Here is a 20,600-nt window from a genome sequence, read left to right as displayed (position 1 = left end):
TTCTGGTGCTGGACGGGTCTCACCAACCTGGTTTATTGTTTTGGCGGACATCTCAACCCCGGGGTAGCTGTCGTGTTCGCACGAGAACATATAGGCCTATCTGGCCTCTTGAGCTATCAAACTGACAACGTGGTCTCTGCCTCTTGTGTCCTGAGTCCTGTCTGTTTCCCCCGCCGCATCCTCAGACCTACATTTTAAAAAGCTGTCCACTCACATTTGAAAACAAACCTATGCCCCTCAGTATCACACGTGTCCATTGGACATAAACTATTTATATGGCTACTGACTGCTTGTTCAAATCAAATGAATGTGGAGAATACCATTTTTTAAGCAGACTGGAGGTTTACTTAACAGTAAAATACTACCACCTGCTGGCAAATTAGGTGTACTTTATCCTAAAAATGCGGTAGGAATTCTGTTCTACTCGTCATCCACCTCTTATCCGGGTGTCGGGTCGCGGGGGCAGCAAACAAATAGCATGTAGCTGCAGTAGTAACACTACACTTGGATCATTGAATGCAATGCGAGTCCCAAACTTTAAATACATTCTCACTGAAAACTCTTTAAACGGATTAAACAAGTGTTTGTAAATAAAGTGACATTTCCTAGTGAAAAAGCAGTTCCAAGTTTCGCTTGGAGTACTCCCCCCCCCCCCTTTTTCAGTCGCTTCCTATAGAAATTCCTGCTAAACTGATGTGCGTATTACCCAATCAAATCCACTAAAAGTGTCAAGGCCCGCCTTTTGGGGTCTCTTGGACGTAGGTGGACCAATCAGGGTCCGCCTCCGTGTTTGCAGCCATTTTGTACGTCCTGAGAAAGCCAAGCAAAACTGGCGCTCTGGTACCTTCCTTCCCCAGACCTGCAGATTGTATTGTGCAATGGACGGGTAAGTGAGAAAGAACCAGTCTTAAGATAACAAAGACAGCAATTTTCGACTTTAGATCAAAGTAATCTGCATGCAAGCATTCGGTCATTTATGTCAGTGTGTGGTTTATGTTTTTAAAAAAAATGGAGATGAAGAATGTAGAGTTGGAGCTCTAACTGTTTCGATGGATTCAACAGTTGGTGGAAGGGTTCTTGTTTTCACGGGCTCGGAGTATTCCCTGGATCGTGGTCATAACTACTTTGTGGTTGTCTTGTGAGGGTTTCAAATGTGTTTTCTCGATTCACTCGCTGATCCCCGTTTATGTTATTAAATGATAATTAGTTAGAGGAACGAATGTGAAGTTTGTTGTATACGTTTCACCGCTTTCCGATGAGTTCCCTTGTGTAGCTAGGGTGTGCTAGCAAGGATGTCGTTAGTGCTACCACTAGCTAGCATCCAACGAAAGTTAATGTCTTGCGGGTTCTTCCACGTCGTGAAAAGCTCCCAAGTTGTTTAACCAGTTGATGTACTTCAGTGACTTTACTGTTAGTCTACTTATTATATTATTGGGCACGATCAATGTAACCGATCAGGCCATATTTAGATTAATTAAAGACATTTGTGGAACAGGGGGAAATATTAACTATCTTCAGTGGTACCCCGCGGTTGCCTCGGTAAAGTCGCGTTGTACGCATGTATCTAAAAAAAATCTTATCGTTAGATCAATGAGATTCTATCACAATTTTAGTAAGTCGAAAATGTGTACGAATGTGTTAGTTATAGAGCAATGTCTGTCTAAAGTTAACACCGTCCACCCAACAATGAGTAGATCTGCGGAGCTTTTTAGGATGTGGAGAGATGCGTAGCCACACGACACTGAGATCAAGTCCAAGTGACTCCCATCCAGGAAATAGACCGATCCACAACGCGTGAAATACTCTTCTAAAATATTCACGTCAATTCAGTTTCACTTCAGTTTTTGAGTAAAATTGACACGGAAAGGCCATTGAAAAATGTATCGCAAGGATGCTTTGTAAAGATCGTGCACATAAACCGGAGTAAACTTTTTTTGAGTTTCAATCTCACAAAGGAGAATTTGCTGGATCGACGTCTCATTTCCGCATTCTGGCCCCCCGAGTGTTTCGCGAAGGGCTGGAGATCACTGTTCTCTGCCAATTTAATCTACAAAACCATGACTGGGTGAACGAGTTGTTAATGTTCACACATACCCTTTTTAAAGCTAGTTGGGTAACACACTTTATTTGACAAAAGTGAAAATCAACCAGCCAGGTCGGTCTTTTACGCCCACACCTGTTGGTTTGCTAGCTGTTTTTTTATGTAGATTAAAAAGGGACGCAACTCAATTATTTAGGCGGGTGTTGTGTTGAGCCGATCGTGTTTCTCACTATTTTGACTTCCATGTCTCCCTACAGCCGACTAGACACTGATCTGTACCCTCTGGGAGCCGGTTACGTCACTGAGATTGAGTAAGTTTTTCTTTCTTTGTTTTTATGGAACACCGTAGCAAAATAATACATTTGGTCATGTTTGAACTCCTTTCTGTTGAGAAACTGTTCAAAGTCATTCAGATGCTCCTTGGTGTCTGGCCATGTTTTCCCAGGCTCCTGTCTGATGTCCCCCAGATAGGTAGTCCTAAACAAGGAAATGAGTGTAGGAGAGGTTGATAAGTGCTGTTACAACAGTGCTTACTTCCTGTCTGAACGGTAGTTTTTTTTATTTTTATGTGTAGCTTCCTGGTTGCTCAGGGTTGATGACCAAGCATTTGCAGCTCAGTCAGATAAAGTCTCAGTCAGTCAAACCTGTTTGAACTGTTTGTCTGTACCTTCTTTATGTCATGTCTCCTGGTTTTGGAAGTGCATAGAAAGCATGAACTGGTGTACGTTCTCCTGATGTCGCACGTGAAATAATAATGAACCGTCTCTCTTTTTCACAGCAGTGTTCATGACATATCAGTTGGCACCAAGGTAAGCAGTCATTTATTTACTGTGCGTCTTAAATGTAATGCACGCGGGAGTCCACAATAGGCCAGCTAGTATAAACGGACTATTGCACGCGGAAAAACAGGAATGAACCTCAAGTAAACATTTTCGCAAAGGGACTTTCTCTAAAAAGGAGGAGGGAGTGGGAGTCAGGTGGCTGAGCGGGTAGAGCATCGGGCTAGTAATCTGAAGGTTGCCAGTTCGATTCCCGGCCGAGGCACATGATGTTGTGTCCTTGGGCAGGGCACTTTGCCCTACTTGCCTCGGGGAGAATGTCCCTGTACTTACTGTAAGTCGCTCTGGCTAAGAGCGTCTGCTAAATGACTAAATGTAGATGTAAGTCTTCTTTGGTGCGGAGGGAGGCTCCCTGGTCTGATCGCCACCGGCCGGGATGTTAAACCAGGCGCTGCGGACGGCGAAACATGGTGTTCCGGGCGACCCCCTTCCTGGGGAAGTGTGGGATCGAGCGCTCACTCAACGCGTCCGGATCCACACTGTGCACAGAGCAAAAGGGCTCTGTGCAGACAGAACAAGATTACTTTTGGGGGTTTGAAGGCGTTTTTCCGGATGAATAATTCCGTTTGGCGTCTGGAAATGAGGGCCCTGTAGCCGGCCAGACGTTGTGTAATACCACTTCCTGTTGTTGACGGTTCCTGTTCACTTTTATGACCTGTCGAGTCAAATCACACTGAAAGGGACTATGACAACAAAACGTTACTGTTTCAACATGAACAACAGAGTATCCTTTTCCATTGAGACGCATCACTAATTGTATATAGAGATATTCCTTCGGTTACGCTCAGTTAATCATCTTAAGTTAATGAACAAAAGTAGTTTGTGTGTGCGGGCACGCTATAGCCTTGTCCCGCACACACAACAGGCTTCTTGGCCGTAACTCAACACTCTGCGTCATCCTCCCGGTCAAAGGTCTCTGTTCTCTAATGTAAACACACGCCCAGAGGAATAACACGCCCCCCCCCCGCCTATCGTTACACTGCAACAGTCGAGCGCTTCACCCAGAACCCAAACGGCAGCTCTTTCTGACCGTGGTGTCTTCAGAGTGGAGGCAGCGATAATGTAGGTCACCCCCGCGAGGCCGGCCCGAGACGAGCGCTCTCTGCGTTTGGCCTCTCCCGCTTTTCCTGCTTTCGGTTGTTATTGTCGTCGGCTGAGCGAGAGTTTTTTTGCGTGTGATGCGTTGACGGCCGGGGCCTGGCGTTCCGGAGCTCTGCCTCTCTGGAATCTGTAATTATTCCGTCTGGGCGGAGTGTCTGGAATGCCGCGGTCACATTCCAGACCCCCTCCCACCTCTAAGCCCCCACCGATCCGCCCCACGAGTCCCTCTCCCATCCCCCCCCTTTAGCTACGGCTGTGCGACCCAGCAGAACATGTCTCCACCTGCAAACTCCCCCGGGCTTCTCTTTACCAGAGAGCTGTGCTGGAGGATACATTAAACCTCTTCTTTTCCCCCGTAACAGTGGCATGTGGAGCTCTTCGAACCACAGCGAGGTGATTAACTCAAACAAGGCCCTGTGGGCAATACCTCAGCCCCACAGTATCAAGTACCAGGATAGACGAGATCAATGGTTTTCAATGAAAGGAAGGTGTTTGTTTGTCCTGGGCGGGGGAGCAGCCATTGTGCCCATGGTTCCTGTAGGATCCAGAGCTATTGAGCGTCCTGCCGGCTCTCTGTTCAAACAAAGGATCCGGGGGGGAGTGAGTACTTGTAAGACAGGTTTATAGGGCCAGGCCTGTTCTGGTTGTCATGTCTTTTAACGATGGCATCTCTCTCCCACTCACTGCTCCCCCCCCCCCCTACCCCACCCCTCTCTCCCCAGGTTTAGTCATCAGTATTGGCTCAAAGTCTTCCTTTCCACCTCGAACCCCACCATTTTCAAACCACAACTGCTTGTCGTGCTTTGCTATGCCATGCCCCCCTTCCTCTCCCTGCCCTGGCCGGGCCCCTGTGGTAGATATAATTAGAACCAGGAAGTGAGGGGGGATGGTGGAGTGCTGATGTGGAACAATGGCCTGCAGTCTTGGGGAGGAAGCAGGCCCAAGTCCAGACGATAGACCGGTCCCAAAGCTTCCACTTAAGGACGCGGGCTCGTGTCCAGATGATGGACCCACCGAGAGAGCAGCTGCTAGTCTTATGGTCCCCTGTCTTCATCGGCACTTTAGAAAAGGACCACGCCCACCGGGAGCTTGGCGAGGGGGAGAATAGACCCATCACCTGGACCAGCTCTCCTGGCTTTGCAGCCAAGATTGCAGTGTTGGGTTATTGGCCAAGCTGCCGAATTGTTTTCCTGTAGACTTTGTTAAGCTGGCTGCCTCTCTTGAGGCAGAAATCTGGACTCCAATAGAGGTTTTATATAGACCTACCGCTGTTCCAGTCAATGTTATGTCCCCATGGCAACTCTGTGTTATTATCACACAACGCACATGCCCGTTCCCCCCCGGCGCCAGGGCACCTCGCAGCACAATAGAGTCGCGGCAGCAGCAGGCGTTCTCACCTGGCGCCGCTAGAGCGCGCAGAGTGGGAATGGCCCGCCAGGGCTGCACTCACTCGGTCTCGAGCAAGCGGAAGGTTCCAGAGTCCCGGCAGAGGGTCTCCATATGGCCCGCGTGCGCTCGCGCCTCTCCCGGGTAACAATGGGCCCCCAGTCTCGGGGCAAACAGGACCTCCATTGTGGGAGGCAGTCGAGGGCTTCCGCTGCCGAGCTTTGGTCCTTGTGACTGCATCCCCCCCCCCCCACTCCTGCAGACAGACTGCTGCACTCCCAGCCGCTCTATAAACCCTGCTGCTGTCCACTGTAGGGAGGGAGGGAGGGAGAGGGGACGGGGGGGAGATATCTGCCTCACGGATAGCTGACTTGTCTCTCTCGCGGTCTTCTGTCACTCCCTCCCTCGTCACGTTCTTTCCCCTCCTCCCCCGTATCTCTCGTTCTGGTTTTTGTTTTCCTCTCTCGCCTTCCGTCCCCCCCCCCCACTCCTCCCAGCCAAAGGCTAGCGCAGCATTGCCTGGCTCTCTATCACAGGACAGGGCTGTTGCTTTTGGGCCGGTCTCGTGGGCCTCGCGGCTCCCGGTGTCCCGCCGACCGGGCCGGCCCACACGTGATAGGCCGACGGGGGACGCCTGCCTTGTGAGAGGCCCCCGTGACGAGGGAGGGAGTCGGCCCTGTGTCCGAGTGGGCCTCAGTAAAAGCCCGGCAGCCAGCTGGAGCAGGGGCGGGCCGTGGGCATTGTCCTGTACTCTACACCCACCTGCTGTTCCACGGCTGTGTGTGTGTGTGTGTGTCCTACATCTTGTGTGTGTGTCCTACATCTTGTGTGTGTCGTCCCATCTTCCCTGTGTGTGTGTAATGGAACCCCCCCGTGCTTGTTATACAAGCCCTGTGTAATTGGAGAACCCTGTCCCCCTCCTGAACCACTCTTTTAATCATGAGTCACTTTGACGTTGTTTTTTTCTCTCTGCAGAGGGGATCGGACGAGCTGTTTTCTTCCTGCATATCCAACGGGCCCTATATCATGAGCTCAGGTATGCGATGGGTCATTTCCCTGTCTGCGCCGTGTTTGTGTGAGACGGAGAAACACGGTGAGACATGTACCTTCCGTGCGTCCGTTATTGACTGTGTGTGACTGTTCCCCTCTCCCCAGCCAATGGCAACGACAGCAAAAAGTTCAAAGGCGACACCCGGAGCCCCGGGGTCCCGTCGCGCGTCATCCACGTGCGCAAGCTGCCCAACGACATCAACGAGGCCGAGGTCATCAGCCTGGGCCTGCCCTTCGGCAAGGTCACCAACCTGCTGATGCTGAAGGGGAAGAACCAGGTAGGCAGCACGTCTACTGGAGGGTGACGGAGGGAGAGACGAGCAGGTAGACAGGACGGAGGGAGAGACGAGCAGGTAGACAGGACGGAGGGAGAGACGAGCAGGTAGACAGGACGGAGGGAGAGACGAGCAGGTAGACAGGACGGAGGGAGAGACGAGCAGGTAGACAGGACGGAGGGAGAGACGAGCAGGTAGACAGGACGGAGGGAGAGACGAGCAGGTAGACAGGAGAGACGAGCAGGTAGACAGGACGGAGGGAGAGACGAGCAGGTAGACAGGACGGAGGGAGAGACGAGCAGGTAGACAGGACGGAGGGAGAGACGAGCAGGTAGACAGGAGAGACGAGCAGGTAGACAGGAGAGACGAGCAGGTAGACAGGACGGAGGGAGAGACGAGCAGGTAGACAGGACGGAGGGAGAGACGAGCAGGTAGACAGGACGGAGGGAGAGACGAGCAGGTAGACAGGAGAGACGAGCAGGTAGACAGGAGAGACGAGCAGGTAGACAGGACGGAGGGAGAGACGAGCAGGTAGACAGGACGGAGGGAGAGACGAGCAGGTAGACAGGACGGAGGGAGAGACGAGCAGGTAGACGGGTCTCCCTGGGCTGTTGGGTGATGATGCTTTTCCATGACATTTTAACAGAAGGGAATTACGGGTCTAATGCTGAGTTTTTTGCCGTGCTGACGTGTGTGTGTGTGTTGTGTGTGTGAAGGCCTTCCTGGAGCTGAACAGCGAGGAGTGTGCCCAGACCATGGTTAGTTACTATTCATCAGTGACTCCAGTCATCAGGAACCACCCTGTCTACATGCAGTACTCCACTCACAAGGAGCTGAAGACCGACAACTCCCCCAACCAAGTGGTATGTTCTCACACACACACACACACACACACAGAGAGAACATCCACTGCCAAGACCGCCGTCTCTGACACACCCCACCTCCTGCCCACCTCCACATCAAACAGAGACATGACACTGAATACCCACCCGCACATCACACACAATACCCAAGACGACCACCTTCAAACACACGTAATACCCGATATCACTGTCAGACACAGCTTCTGCTGGTGGTGAACTCTCAGCTTGGACCCCTGCTGAAGTCTCAGGGCAGGCCCGAAGCTGCGCTGCTTAAACAAGCTCCCGTGACTTCATACGGGTGGACTGTTCACAGAAAGCTGCAAGGCTGGATCATTCTGGAAAGGCTAAAGTCGCTTTGGAATGATGTCGTGCTAAGGTGTTTGTGTGCGTGCGTTTGGTCTGTCCCAGCGGGCCCAGGCAGCGCTGCAGGCCGTCAACGCGGTGCAGAGCGGGGGCATGGGGGGAATGCCCATGCCGGGGGAGGCGGTGGCCATGGGGGGGATGGGGGCCATGGGCTCCCAGAGCCCCGTGCTGAGGGTCATCGTGGAGAACCTCTTCTACCCCGTCACCCTGGACGTGCTGCATCAGGTACGCACACACCCTGTCACTGAGTGTCTCTCAGGCACACACTGTCCCTGTCACACACATACTGTCCCTCAGTCTGTCACACACACACACTGTCCCTGTCACACACATACACTGTCCCTCAGTCTGTCACACACACACTGTCCCTCAGTCTGTCACACACATACACTGTCCCTCAGTCTGTCACACACACACACTGTCCCTCAGTCTGTCACACACACACACTGTCCCTCAGTCTGTCACACACACACACTGTCCCTGTCACACACACACTGTCCCTGTCACACACACACTGTCCCTCAGTCTGTCACACACACACACTGTCCCTGTCACACACACACTGTCCCTGTCACACACACACTGTCCCTCAGTCTGTCACACACACACACACACTGTCCGTCACACAACCTCACACACACTGTCCCTGAGTCTGACGCACACACACACACACACACACACACACACACTGTCCCTGTCACACAACCTCACGCACACTGTCCCTCAGTCTGACGCACACACACACACACACACACACACACTGTCCCTGTCACACACACTCACACGCACTGTCACTCAGTCTGTCACATGCTTATGGACTGTCGCTCTGTCACGCTCTCTCTCTCTCTCTTTGTCTGTTTCTTTCACCATGTCACTCAGTGTCTACTTCATTCTCACACACACACACCAACACTGTAACAATTGTTCTTCGTCTCTCACGGCCACGCCAACGTTTTCTTCACTTCAGATCTTCTCCAAGTTTGGCACCGTTCTGAAGATCATCACCTTCACCAAGAACAACCAGTTCCAGGCCCTGGTCCAGTACGCTGATGGCATGACTGCACAGCACTCCAAACTGGTATGAACGCTAACTGAGACACTTGTCTAAACATGCCTACTGCTCTCTGCTCAAAGGGGAAAGTTTCCCCACAAAATACATCTTTTTCCTTTCGCCTGTCGTGCGGTTTCTCGAGCGAGCTTGTTTTGGTGTGAGATTCTGCATTTGGGAGTTTTCATGGGGAAGCCTTCTCTAGAATAAAGAACCCGATGGACCTGTGGTCCACAAAGCACAAAAAGATGCACGTGCTAAACTGAACTGCAATGTCTCCATCATGATACTCAAGATAATCCACCAGACCTTGTTGTGACCAGTTTACGTAGGAACTATTTTCTGTCCACTGAACTCCGACCCGCCAGCCGTATGACCGCAGTCTGGTTCATGAAGAGAGGCATGCTTCTCTTCTGTGCCGTGATACGGTTGGTGGGTGCAGTTCGGCAAGAGGGAAAATGTGTTTGGGATTTGAGGCGAACTGTCCCTTTAACTCGCACTCAAATGAACACGTGCACACCCGTAAAGACATGTGTACACACACACCCACTAACTGTCACACCCACTCCTCACTGTCACTATATAACTCCACACAAACATTCACAATATAACTTGCGTACTAAATGTGCCTGTGTGTGTGTGTGTGTGTGTGTGTCTCCAGTCTCTGGACGGCCAGAACATCTACAACGCGTGTTGCACCCTGAGGATCAGCTTCTCCAAGCTCACCAGCCTCAACGTGCGCTACAACAACGACAAGAGCCGGGACTACACCAGACCAGACCTGCCAACAGGAGACACCCAGCCCTCCATAGACCACCAGGCCATGGCTGCTGCCTTCGGTACCACACACACACACACTGGCTCGCAGACGTACACACACACACACACACTGGCTCGCAGACGTACACACACACACACACACACTGGCTCGCAGACGTACACACACACACACTGGCTCGCAGACGTACACACACACACACACACTGGCTCGCAGACGTACACACACACACACACACTGGCTCGCAGACGTACACACACACACACTGGCTCGCAGACGTACACACACACACACACACTGGCTCCCAGATGTACACACACACACACAGTGGCTCCCAGACGTACACACACACACTGGCTCCCAGACGTACACACACACACACACAGTGGCTCCCAGACGTACATACACACACACTGGCTCCCAGACGTACACACACAAACACCCCTTCTCTCACACACATTGCCCACAGTGGAAAGCCTGTTGATGTTGATAAGTTCTTTTCTTTCTCCTTTTTGAATCTGTCTCCCTCCTCCCGTCTCCCTCCACCCTCCTCCCGTCTCCCCTGTTCCTTCATGTTGTCCCTGTCTCTCTCTCCTTGGCGCCCTCCTCCCTCCCATCTTTTCCCAGGTGCTCCAGGTATTATCTCAGCCTCTCCCTATGGAGGAGCCCATTTCCCTCCAGCCTTCGCCATCCAGCAGGCAGCAGCAGGTCAGTCCCCGCCCCCATCCTGCACCAGCCCCGCCCCCTTCTCACAGCGGCCCCGCCCCTTCTCACACTAGCCCCGCCCCATTCCCACCCCCTAGTGATACAACTATTTATAACGCATCATTTTTTGTATTTAAGGTTGAATGAATGTGTTTTAGCTAAGTCTAAGTCTATCTAGATGTGCTCTAGAATGTATTGTGATACTGTGTGTGTGTGTGTGTGTCAGGTCTGTCCATGCCTGGGATGCCCGGAGCCCTGGCCCAGCTGGGCGTCGGCCACGGGGGCGTGGCGGCTGCCGCAGCGGCTGCCAGTCGCCTCGGCCTCTCAGGGCTGGGCGCTGGGGGCCACAGCGTCCTATTGGTCAGCAACCTGAACCCAGAGGTCAGTATCGCGACTGCGCCCACGTGACTTAGTCACACAGGACGACAGTGTAGTCCCACACTGTAACCCCACAGCATCATCCACCTCCTGTGTCGAGCCCAGTGTGGCCTCCTGGTCCCCTCCTGTCCACCCCCCCCCCCCCCTCTCTCTCTCAGCTACAGGCCGTGTGACGGAGGTAGAGACGAGCAGAGCGAGAGTCCTCCTGTGTGTCCTCTGTTTAAGCTGAGGGCCCCTCTAGACCTGCCCCCTCCCTCTCTCAGATCTCCTCGTGTTTGACCGAGCCTGCTGCATTTTCCTCACTGCCACTTCGTTCACTGTGAATTTTTACCAACCCCCCCCCCCCCCCCCAAAAAAAATGTTTTAAATCCAGAAACTAACTTCTTTTTTTATCTGCCATTTTCATATCTTCATTTTTGTCCCATTTAGTTCAATCATTCTTGAGTTGCTGGAGAGACAATATTACTTTTCTTAGTCAACTTAATGCCTAGTTTACAGTGTTATTATTGTAGTCATCATTTACATATATATATTTTTTATTAAGATGAATCTTCTATTTTATTATGTAGATGTAATTAATGGAACTCATTACACTTGATGTACGGGATGATTTTGAGTTATGTTTTACGGTGGGGTGGGGAGGGGGGGTTTTGATGAGTTAAAAACTACGAACTAGATGAAGCATTCGAGTATAACTTTAGTTAAGGGAATGTCTAAATCCAAAGTACATATTGTCTCTGCCTTTTCTGTTATTTCATTGTTAATCTTCTCTTTTCTGTTTCTCTTAGCGTTCCCATAGTGACAGTGCATTTTAATTTAGCCAGTTCTACTGTCTGAAGCACTACATTTCTTTGTGTATACTGACCTTGTTTTTTTACTTCCTTTTTTCTTTTTCTCTCTCCTTCTCTCCCTCTCTCTCTCTCTCCCCCTCTCCTCTTTCTCCCACTCCTCCCCCCTCTCTCTTTTTTTTGTTTTTAATCCCCTCACCTGGACTCTTGCCAACTGACTGCACGCCCCATGACCAATTGTACTCCTCCCCTCCCTCCATTCCTTCTCTCCCCATCTCTCCATCCTTCTTTCTACTCCCCCCCCCCCCCCCTCCTACCACCCCCACCCGTTGACCCCGATTTTGGACACGCCCTTCAAAACGACAATGTCAAAACACGACCAATCACAACACATTTGGCACACCCCACCCCACCTCTCTCTCTCTCTTTTCTTCTCATTCATCCAATCCTTTTTCTACCTCCTCCTTTTCCCTCCCTCTCTGTCTCTCTCTCTGTCTCTTTATATTTCCCTCTCTCTCACCCTGTTGGTTCCCCCTCTCTCTCTCTCTCTCTCTCTCTCTCTCTCTCTCCATCCTCCCTCTGTCCTTCACACCTCTCTCCTCCCTCCATGGTACTGTGGCCTTCCTGTGGACCTCGCTGCCTGTGGCCTGCGGACATGTCCCGACTCCACTCCACTGTCCTCCACTCCGTCTCTTTCCCCTCTCCCCCCTCCCCCCCCCCCCCTCCACTGCCCTGCTGCTCCCCCTGCTGTCTCTAAAGAGCGTTACGCCCCACTGCCTCTTTATTCTTTTCGGTATGTTATCATTCCTTCATCTTCTTTATTACCACTGTGCCTTCTGACCAGGTGGGCGGGGCTTGTGTTGTTGTTGTTGTTGTTGTTGTTGTCGTTGTTGTTTACGGATCAGAACACAGAGCTGTGAGGGGGTTTGTATGGCCCCTTTTCTGCTTGACGTGGGGTTTGTGTGTGTGTGTGTGTGTGTGTGTGTGTGTGTGAGGGGGGAGAGAGTGCGATTTTTAGCTTGATGAGAGTTTGAGGGAAATGACGGAAAGCTGCAGCATTGAATTGATTTCCGAAAGCGGTTCCGTGTCCCCGGGCCACAGCACGAGCACACGTCAGGCCACTTCAAAGCCAAGAGAAACTCCACTCCACGAAATACGAGCATCCTCACGAAAACGAGATCATCTCAATTGGGTTTTACAGCCGTACCCGAGAATAATGAGTTTTTTTACGGCGAGAGGCATGACGGATCAAAGCCCCAAGCTTGTTCTTCTTCTCTCACCCTCATTAAAGCATGGGTGCTCATCGTGGTGTCACCCTGTCATTGCTTAATGGAAATATCCCACCAGCTGCCCCCTAGTCATTCAGAGAGTGGGTCGGCAGTGTAAATGTTGCATCTTTCTGGTCATTTGGAGAAGGACATGGCTGTGGGAGGATGTTGTATCATGTTCTCGTTGCAGTATCTGTTTGCTGTCCTCCCATTGGCTCAGGGTCCCTGCATGTTTAGCCAATTGCATGTCTTTTTAGCTTAGAACGCCCCTGTCTGTCTTCCAATCAGAAACTAGCCTTTTTTTTCCCTTCACATTCTTTTGATTGAAGACTGTCAGCTAACCCAAAATCCAAACAAGCGACTCACATTTCATCCTTTTCCTATCGAGTCCTGCTTTCCAAATCATCCTCCACCAGTCATGTATTTCTTTTCCTCGCTGTTTTTTCTCCTGATTGATAGAGGCCATTTTGTAGGAGTCCTGTAGGTACAGTACTTTTGGGCGTGTCTTCATATCACCGTAGACATTAGCGTAGCTCCAATCAGAACTGCCTCTTCACACAGATCTCCCCCCCCCCCCCCCCCCCCCCTAGTCCCTTATTTGATAGGGTTAGTTTGTGTTCTTTGCTGTGATTGGCTGTGTGGCTCGTGGCTGTGTTGTCATTGGTTGCCCGCGTGCGTGTGTGTGACCCCGCCTCCTCTCTCCTTCTAGGTGTGTACGGCGACGTGATGAGAGTGAAGATCCTGTTCAACAAGAAGGAGAACGCTCTGATCCAGATGGCTGATGGGACACAGGCTCAGCTAGGTACTTCCACTCTTCAGTCAACTAGCAACTGACCCGTCACCTGCTGCACTTATAGACCTGTTATCATGTAGACTAAGACCTGTTATCATGCAGACTAAGACCTGTTATCATGCAGACTAAGACCTGTTATCATGCAGACTAAGACCTGTTATCATGCAGACTAAGACCTGTTATCATGCAGACTAAGACCTGTTATCATGCAGACTAAGACCTGTTATCATGTAGACTAAGACCGGTTCACATGTAGATTAAGACCTGTTATCATGTAGACTAGATCTGTTATCATGTAGACTAGATATGTTATCATGTAGACTAAGACCTGATGTCATGCAGACTAAGCAGCAAAGATGTTTAAAAAATGGCGTCCCATTGGTTTCTCTGGCAAGTGCTCAGCGACTCACTGAGTCACATTTGAGCGGGGGATGGGGGGGGGTTGTTAACCCTCAGTTAGCTCTCAGGTGGTCGGCACCATCCCCACTCCCCCCCCCCAGGGCCCAGGCCTCGTTCTTCTCCACTCAGCCAGAACCCACGACAATATCACCCTACCCCCCATGTTGTCCTCCCACCAGCACTATTCTGAAGGCTGTCCCCTCTTCTTCCCCCCCAAGCTATGAGCCACCTGAACGGCCAGCGGCTCCACGGGAGGGCCATGCGGGTGACCCTGTCCAAGCACACCACGGTGCAGCTGCCCCGCGAGGGCCACGAGGACCAGGGCCTCACCAAGGACTTCAGCAACTCCCCGCTGCACCGCTTCAAGAAGCCCGGCTCCAAGAACTACTCCAACATCTTCCCCCCGTCGGCCACGCTGCACCTGTCCAACATCCCGTGAGGAACACGCGCACAAGCGCTCTCTCGTTTTGGACTGCTGTTGTCTGGTTTGGTGCTGTAAGCAAGGCGTGTTTTTGTTTTTCCTTCTCTAATACGCTCTCGCTTTTGTCACTTTGTTTGTCTCCTGTATTTCTTCCTCTCTCTCCCCCACCTTCTCCCTCTCTCTCCTCCTCTCTTTCCCGCCGCCCAGGCCATCTGTGGTGGAGGAGGATCTCCGCGGTCTGTTCGTCACCTCAGGAGCCATCGTCAAGGGTTTCAAGTTCTTCCAGTAAGTTCCACGCGCTAACCTCCGTGCCTCTGTCTGGTGCTGGGGTACGACCAGTCGTTATCCTAACCCCAAACGCTGTGTGTTGGTTGGTAAATGCTGCCGTCTCAAGCCGTGTGTGTGTGTGTGTGTAGGAAGGACCGCAAGATGGCTCTGATCCAGATGGGTTCCGTGGAGGAGGCCATCGAGTCGCTCATCGAGTTCCACAACCACGACCTCGGGGAGAACCACCACCTGAGGGTGTCCTTCTCCAAGTCCACCATCTAGAACCTGCCGGACCCCGGCACCCTCCACCCCGCTCCCCCTGAGGGAGGCACTCCCCCAGAACCACGCCCCACCCTCCTCCCACTCCTCTCGGCCAAGTTTCATTCCACAACCCCCACCCCCCAAATCCTCACCAGTCCCCCCACCCCCCTCACAATTTTGATTGGCCGTAGTCACAGTCCTGTGTTGATGTCACGCCCCTGTCATCAGGCTTGTGAGAGGACGGGATGGACGTTTCTGTGGGAGGACAGAGCCCCCCCCCCTCACCCGTTCCCCCCCCCCCCCTTTCCCCCTACCCCTCTCCCCCCAAGAGAGCGGGGGGAGCAGATGACATAGGATGACACCTTTTTAGACCCAACCTTACGACAACACCCTCCACCATGGCTGTACCCAACCGTGGATGTATCCGGTCCACACCAGACACACTTCAGCATTCCTTTTACCATTACCGTGATATGTGTCTGGATATATGAATATATATGTGTGTGTGTGTGTGCGCGCGCATGAGTGTGCCTCCAGAGAAGTCACTTTGAACCTAAGGGCCAGTCGCTAGGCGGAAACGGAGACTAATTGTCATTTTCTTTTGGTTGAGTTTTTTTCTGGTTTGTAGGGAGTGTCGTTGGTATCTCCTCGTGGGCGTGCACACCTGTGTGTCGTCATTTTCGGTGTTTCTATATTTCTATATCCATATCGTTTTCTAGGCTTGATCGTAATCTCAGTCCACTTTTGGCCTTCGGGGATCCATGCCACTAGCAAACGCGCTGCGCAAACGTTTGTAACTCCTTTCACTACAATCTTGTGCCTTACTCAAATCAGGTCAGTTTGCCATAAACTAACATCAACAAGGACGGGAAAAGAAAAGGCGTTTTTAGTTCCTTTTTGCCTTTGAGCAAACGCGCTGACATTCTGAAGGGGGAAAACAAACTTAAAATCATCAAATTTTTCTCTCAGGTTCCAGATTTGTCTGTGATGGTTTTATGGACTTTTCCAGTGTGACTACCCCCTCACCCCGCCCTTATTTAGTAGAAGCTCTGAATGTAAAGTGTGTAGAGGCTGTGCTGTCCTGCCTAGGTGCTCCAGCAGTTCTGGAGGGGCAGGAGCCGGACTGTCTTCAGTCCTCCTGCCCTCAGATCCCCCCCCCCCCCGTTCCTCTTATCTACTCTTCGTCGCATAAGACACCACTGTACACGGTGTTCCAGGAGAACTATACTATATTCCTTTTTATAGCTCAACTCTTCTTCTTTTTTTCTTTTTTTTGTCATTCCTTTTCTCGTGCCGTTGACATGTTTCGAATTTATACGTGTATATCAAATTCTATTACTGTATTGCTTTGTGTGATCTTAAGGGGGGAAGCAGAACAATCACTGTGCCTTGACTTTGTGAAACTGAAAACATTCTCTGGCCTCGCCAGGCGACCCGCCGTTTACCAGCTTCTCTCCCCGACAAATACCTGTCTGGGAAGATGTCCCCCGGGTCCTAAACCCTACCCCATCCCCCCCCCCATCCACCACACTTGTTGCCTTGAGAGAAGGCAGGTAAGAAAGAATGACTGATTTGTTTTGGTCCTGGTCTGACTCCGAGAGCTCTCTCCCTGTTCAAGTTCTGGCCTGGGCTGTTTGCCTGTCACAACCCTGTATTGTGTTTTCTCGAACTGCAGCAGCGTTTTATAAGTTAGGACAACGGGGGGAATCGTTGAGTTGTCTGTTTTGTTTGTTTTTGCTCTGTGCCCCCCCTCCCCCCCCCCCCCCCTCTTGTCCCCCCCAGGTTAGTGCACTTTTGTCTCCTTATGGGGGGGTGTCACTGGGGATTATCACTTGAGTCTTAATTCTGTCACATTCCCTTGTGCCTGCCACACCCAAGTTTAGAGCCTTCACCTCTGTTGGACCAGATACAGACACACTGTCTCTAGATCTATTTTTGTAAAGATTCTTATGCATGGTCGGGCAGTTTTCATGTAGCTACATAAGACGGTTAATGCTGTTAAGGACCAAAGTACCTTCCACAAAGCCTGTGTCTTTGTTTTGGTGTTGTTTTTAGAATCCCTGTCCGTTCCAGGGCCCTTCTGATGTTCAAAATTCTATTTTTCCCTCGATGGGAGAGGCCAGGTCCTCCTGCAGAGTGTGTTTTCCTGCCCCACAGGACTTCAAAGGAGTACCCAGAAAACGGACTCCCTTTCTGAGGCCGGGGTTCCAGGCTCCTTATGATTGGGTGTGTCGACCTTGCCCTTTCTCCGCATCCCTCCCCACCCCGTTCTCATTTAGCTGAAGTTACAAGCCGATGTTAGTAGAGATGATCGTTTAGGAAGGATACTTAATTGATACACAGGTCTAGCTGTGATACGTTGGCTTACGCGTGCCTGTCCTTTGTTTGCGAAGAGCTTTTGTTTGTAAAAGTTTTTTTTTTTATATATATGGGAAAGAGGGTTGGATAGCGCACAGTGTAACCAGACCAGGAGAGGGGTTTTTGGTTGTATATATTCATGTTTTTGTACCACAATGATTTGGATGATATCCACTTACATTCAGACATGTATATTTTGATATAAAGTTAACACAAGTGCAAACCTGTAAGCTCGTCATCGAGCTGCGAATTCTTTTTTTTTTTTTTGTACCACAAAGATATTAAACATATTGGAACACCGCTGTGTCTTAGTATGTGGCCCCTCTGCGACCAACAACCATGTTAACCCTTCTCCAGCCTCCTCCTGCCTTTTCAATAAATCTTTAGTTTGTTCCTTCTTCCATCTGGTCCTGTCTGGTTTCTCCTGCTTCTCTGCTCTGTGTGCTTGTCCTGTGCCAGGGAGCGTTTCTCCATGCCTGTCCTGTTGACAGTGTCAGCAGTCTCTCACTCCAGCTTGATGTTTCCACCTCCTCATGACACTCCTGCGTACCTGTGCTTCTCTCGGCGCTCTGTCTCTCCTGCTAGCCAGCTAGTCAGGGTGGACCGGGGCTGGGGCCCCCCCCAAAGTTTCATTAGCCCCCCCCAAAAAAAAATATATTCAAAAAAATAAATACTTTTCTTTCATATTTTAAATCAAAATTAGTTAATTTCTCCTCCTAAACCCCACTAGAGGAGACGATTTAAAAGGATATTTTCAAAAATGTCTTCTGGGGGAACGTGCCCCCAGACCCCCCTAGTTTTGCTGGGTCACAGGAAAAGTAATAGCTTTTATCTAGGGGCTTAGCCCCCCCAGAGTGGGAACCTCGATTTGCCCCTGCCAGCTAGTTAGGGTGGACCCTCTGGAACCAGAACAGCTAGTCAGGGTGGACCCTCTGGAACCAGACCCTCTGGAACCAGACCAGCTAGTCAGGGTGGACCCTCTGGAACCAGACCAGCTAGTCAGGGTGGACCATCTGGAACCAGACCAGCTAGTCAGGGTGGACCCTCTGGAACCAGACCCTCTGGAACCAGACCAGCTAGTCAGGGTGGACCCTCTGGAACCAGACCCTCTGGAACCAGACCAGCTAGTCAGGGTGGACCCTCTGGAACCAGACCCTCTGGAACCAGACCAGCTAGTCAGGGTGGACCATCTGGAACCAGACCAGTTAGTCAGGGTGGACCCTCTGGAACCAGACCAGTTAGTCAGGGTGGACCCTCTGGAACCAGACCAGGTAGTCAGGGTGGACCCTCTGGAACCAGACCAGCTAGTCAGGGTGGACCCTCTGGAACCAGACTCTCTGGAACCAGACCAGCTAGTCAGGGTGGACCCTCTGGAACCAGACCAGGTAGTCAGGGTGGACCCTCTGGAACCAGACCAGGTAGTCAGGGTGGACCCTCTGGAACCAGACCAGCTAGTCAGGGTGGACCCTCTGGAACCAGACCAGGTAGTCAGGGTGGACCCTCTGGAACCAGACCAGCTAGTCAGGGTGGACCCTCTGGAACCAGACCCTCTGGAACCAGACCAGGTAGTCAGGGTGGACCCTCTGGAACCAGACCCTCTGGAACCAGACCCTCTGGAACCAGACCAGCTAGTCAGGGTGGACCCTCTGGAACCAGACCCTCTGGAACCAGACCAGCTAGTCAGGGTGGACCCTCTGGAACCAGACCAGGTAGTCAGGGTGGACCCTCTGGAACCAGACCAGGTAGTCAGGGTGGACCCTCTGGAACCAGACCAGGTAGTCAGGGTGGACCCTCTGGAACCAGACCAGCTAGTCAGGGTGGACCCTCTGGAACCAGACCCTCTGGAACCAGACCAGCTAGTCAGGGTGGACCCTCTGGAACCAGACCAGGTAGTCAGGGTGGACCCTCTGGAACCAGACCAGGTAGTCAGGGTGGACCCTCTGGAACCAGACCAGGTAGTCAGGGTGGACCCTCTGGAACCAGACCAGCTAGTCAGGGTGGACCCTCTGGAACCAGACTCTCTGGAACCAGACCAGCTAGTCAGGGTGGACCCTCTGGAACCAGACCAGGTAGTCAGGGTGGACCCTCTGGAACCAGACCAGGTAGTCAGGGTGGACCCTCTGGAACCAGACCAGCTAGTCAGGGTGGACCCTCTGGAACCAGACCAGGTAGTCAGGGTGGACCCTCTGGAACCAGACCAGCTAGTCAGGGTGGACCCTCTGGAACCAGACCCTCTGGAACCAGACCAGGTAGTCAGGGTGGACCCTCTGGAACCAGACCCTCTGGAACCAGACCAGCTAGTCAGGGTGGACCCTCTGGAACCAGACCCTCTGGAACCAGACCAGCTAGTCAGGGTGGACCCTCTGGAACCAGACCAGGTAGTCAGGGTGGACCCTCTGGAACCAGACCAGGTAGTCAGGGTGGACCCTCTGGAACCAGACCAGCTAGTCAGGGTGGACCCTCTGGAACCAGACCCTCTGGAACCAGACCAGCTAGTCAGGGTGGACCCTCTGGAACCAGACCAGGTAGTCAGGGTGGACCCTCTGGAACCAGACCAGGTAGTCAGGGTGGACCCTCTGGAACCAGACCAGGTAGTCAGGGTGGACCCTCTGGAACCAGACCAGCTAGTCAGGGTGGACCCTCTGGAACCAGACCAGCTAGTCAGGGTGGACCCTCTGGAACCAGACCCTCTGGAACCAGACCCTCTGAGGCTGGGTTTACCATCACACAGTAGGAGCAGGTCACAATACACTACCTGTTACACTACTGCATACATTATAAAACAAGGTATTATGTTCTATGAAAACAACGATATACACACTAACATGAATGGGAGATTGCTTGAACCAATCTTTAATCATACTGAGGGGAGATTGAGCTGGTACTGCAACACTGGACAAGAAATGTAGTGAACATCCAGCAAGCTTGGTGATCTTTACAACCTACACAAACCGTAGTAAGCCTTCCAACTTGTGGCTTCATCTTGATTTGCGTCACTTGTGTTCAGGAGAGATGGGTAAAACAATATTGAAAGTAGCCTCACTTTTGGCCACTAGGTGGAGCCCTACCTCTCCATTATCAGAAACCAATCAGACACACTTGAGTTTTAGAGGTGACTTTACCCGCCAATCAGACCAGTCAGCAGGGAGAAGTGGTGAAGGGGGGAGGGTGGGCTCCAGCTCAGATTGTACCACTCCACCAGGGGGAGCTGGAGCTGT

At 51.6% G+C, this 20,600-nt stretch overlaps 1 protein-coding gene across 3 annotated transcripts; it reads left to right on the top strand.

Moving 5' to 3' along the window:
* Positions 1 to 801: 801 nt before the first annotated feature.
* ptbp1a (polypyrimidine tract binding protein 1a) lies at positions 802 to 17,783 on the top strand. 3 transcript variants are annotated; one of them, XM_084684185.1, is made up of 16 exons: positions 802 to 886; positions 2,299 to 2,352; positions 2,823 to 2,850; positions 6,343 to 6,403; positions 6,523 to 6,695; positions 7,409 to 7,555; positions 7,964 to 8,143; positions 8,886 to 8,996; positions 9,628 to 9,805; positions 10,372 to 10,452; positions 10,676 to 10,830; positions 12,375 to 12,408; positions 13,593 to 13,685; positions 14,294 to 14,510; positions 14,704 to 14,781; positions 14,913 to 17,783. In XM_084684185.1, the coding sequence occupies exons 1-16, from the start codon at positions 879 to 881 to the stop codon at positions 15,043 to 15,045; spliced, it is 1,731 nt and encodes a 576-aa protein (XP_084540311.1). In that variant the 5' UTR covers positions 802 to 878; the 3' UTR covers positions 15,046 to 17,783. The 3 variants fall into 3 exon arrangements, with proteins under 3 accessions (XP_084540311.1, XP_084540321.1, XP_084540303.1); XM_084684195.1 differs by having other exon boundaries at positions 2,820 to 2,850; positions 10,381 to 10,452; XM_084684177.1 differs by having other exon boundaries at positions 2,820 to 2,850.
* The last annotated feature ends 2,817 nt before the right edge of the window (positions 17,784 to 20,600 follow it).

The sequence above is a fragment of the Hypomesus nipponensis genome, chromosome 3 (assembly GCF_054491055.1).
Source record: "Hypomesus nipponensis isolate SF chromosome 3, ASM5449105v1, whole genome shotgun sequence".
Lineage (NCBI taxonomy): Eukaryota > Metazoa > Chordata > Actinopteri > Osmeriformes > Osmeridae > Hypomesus > Hypomesus nipponensis.
Note: the sequence above shows the minus strand (reverse complement) of the source record. Positions and strands in the feature narration are given on the sequence as shown.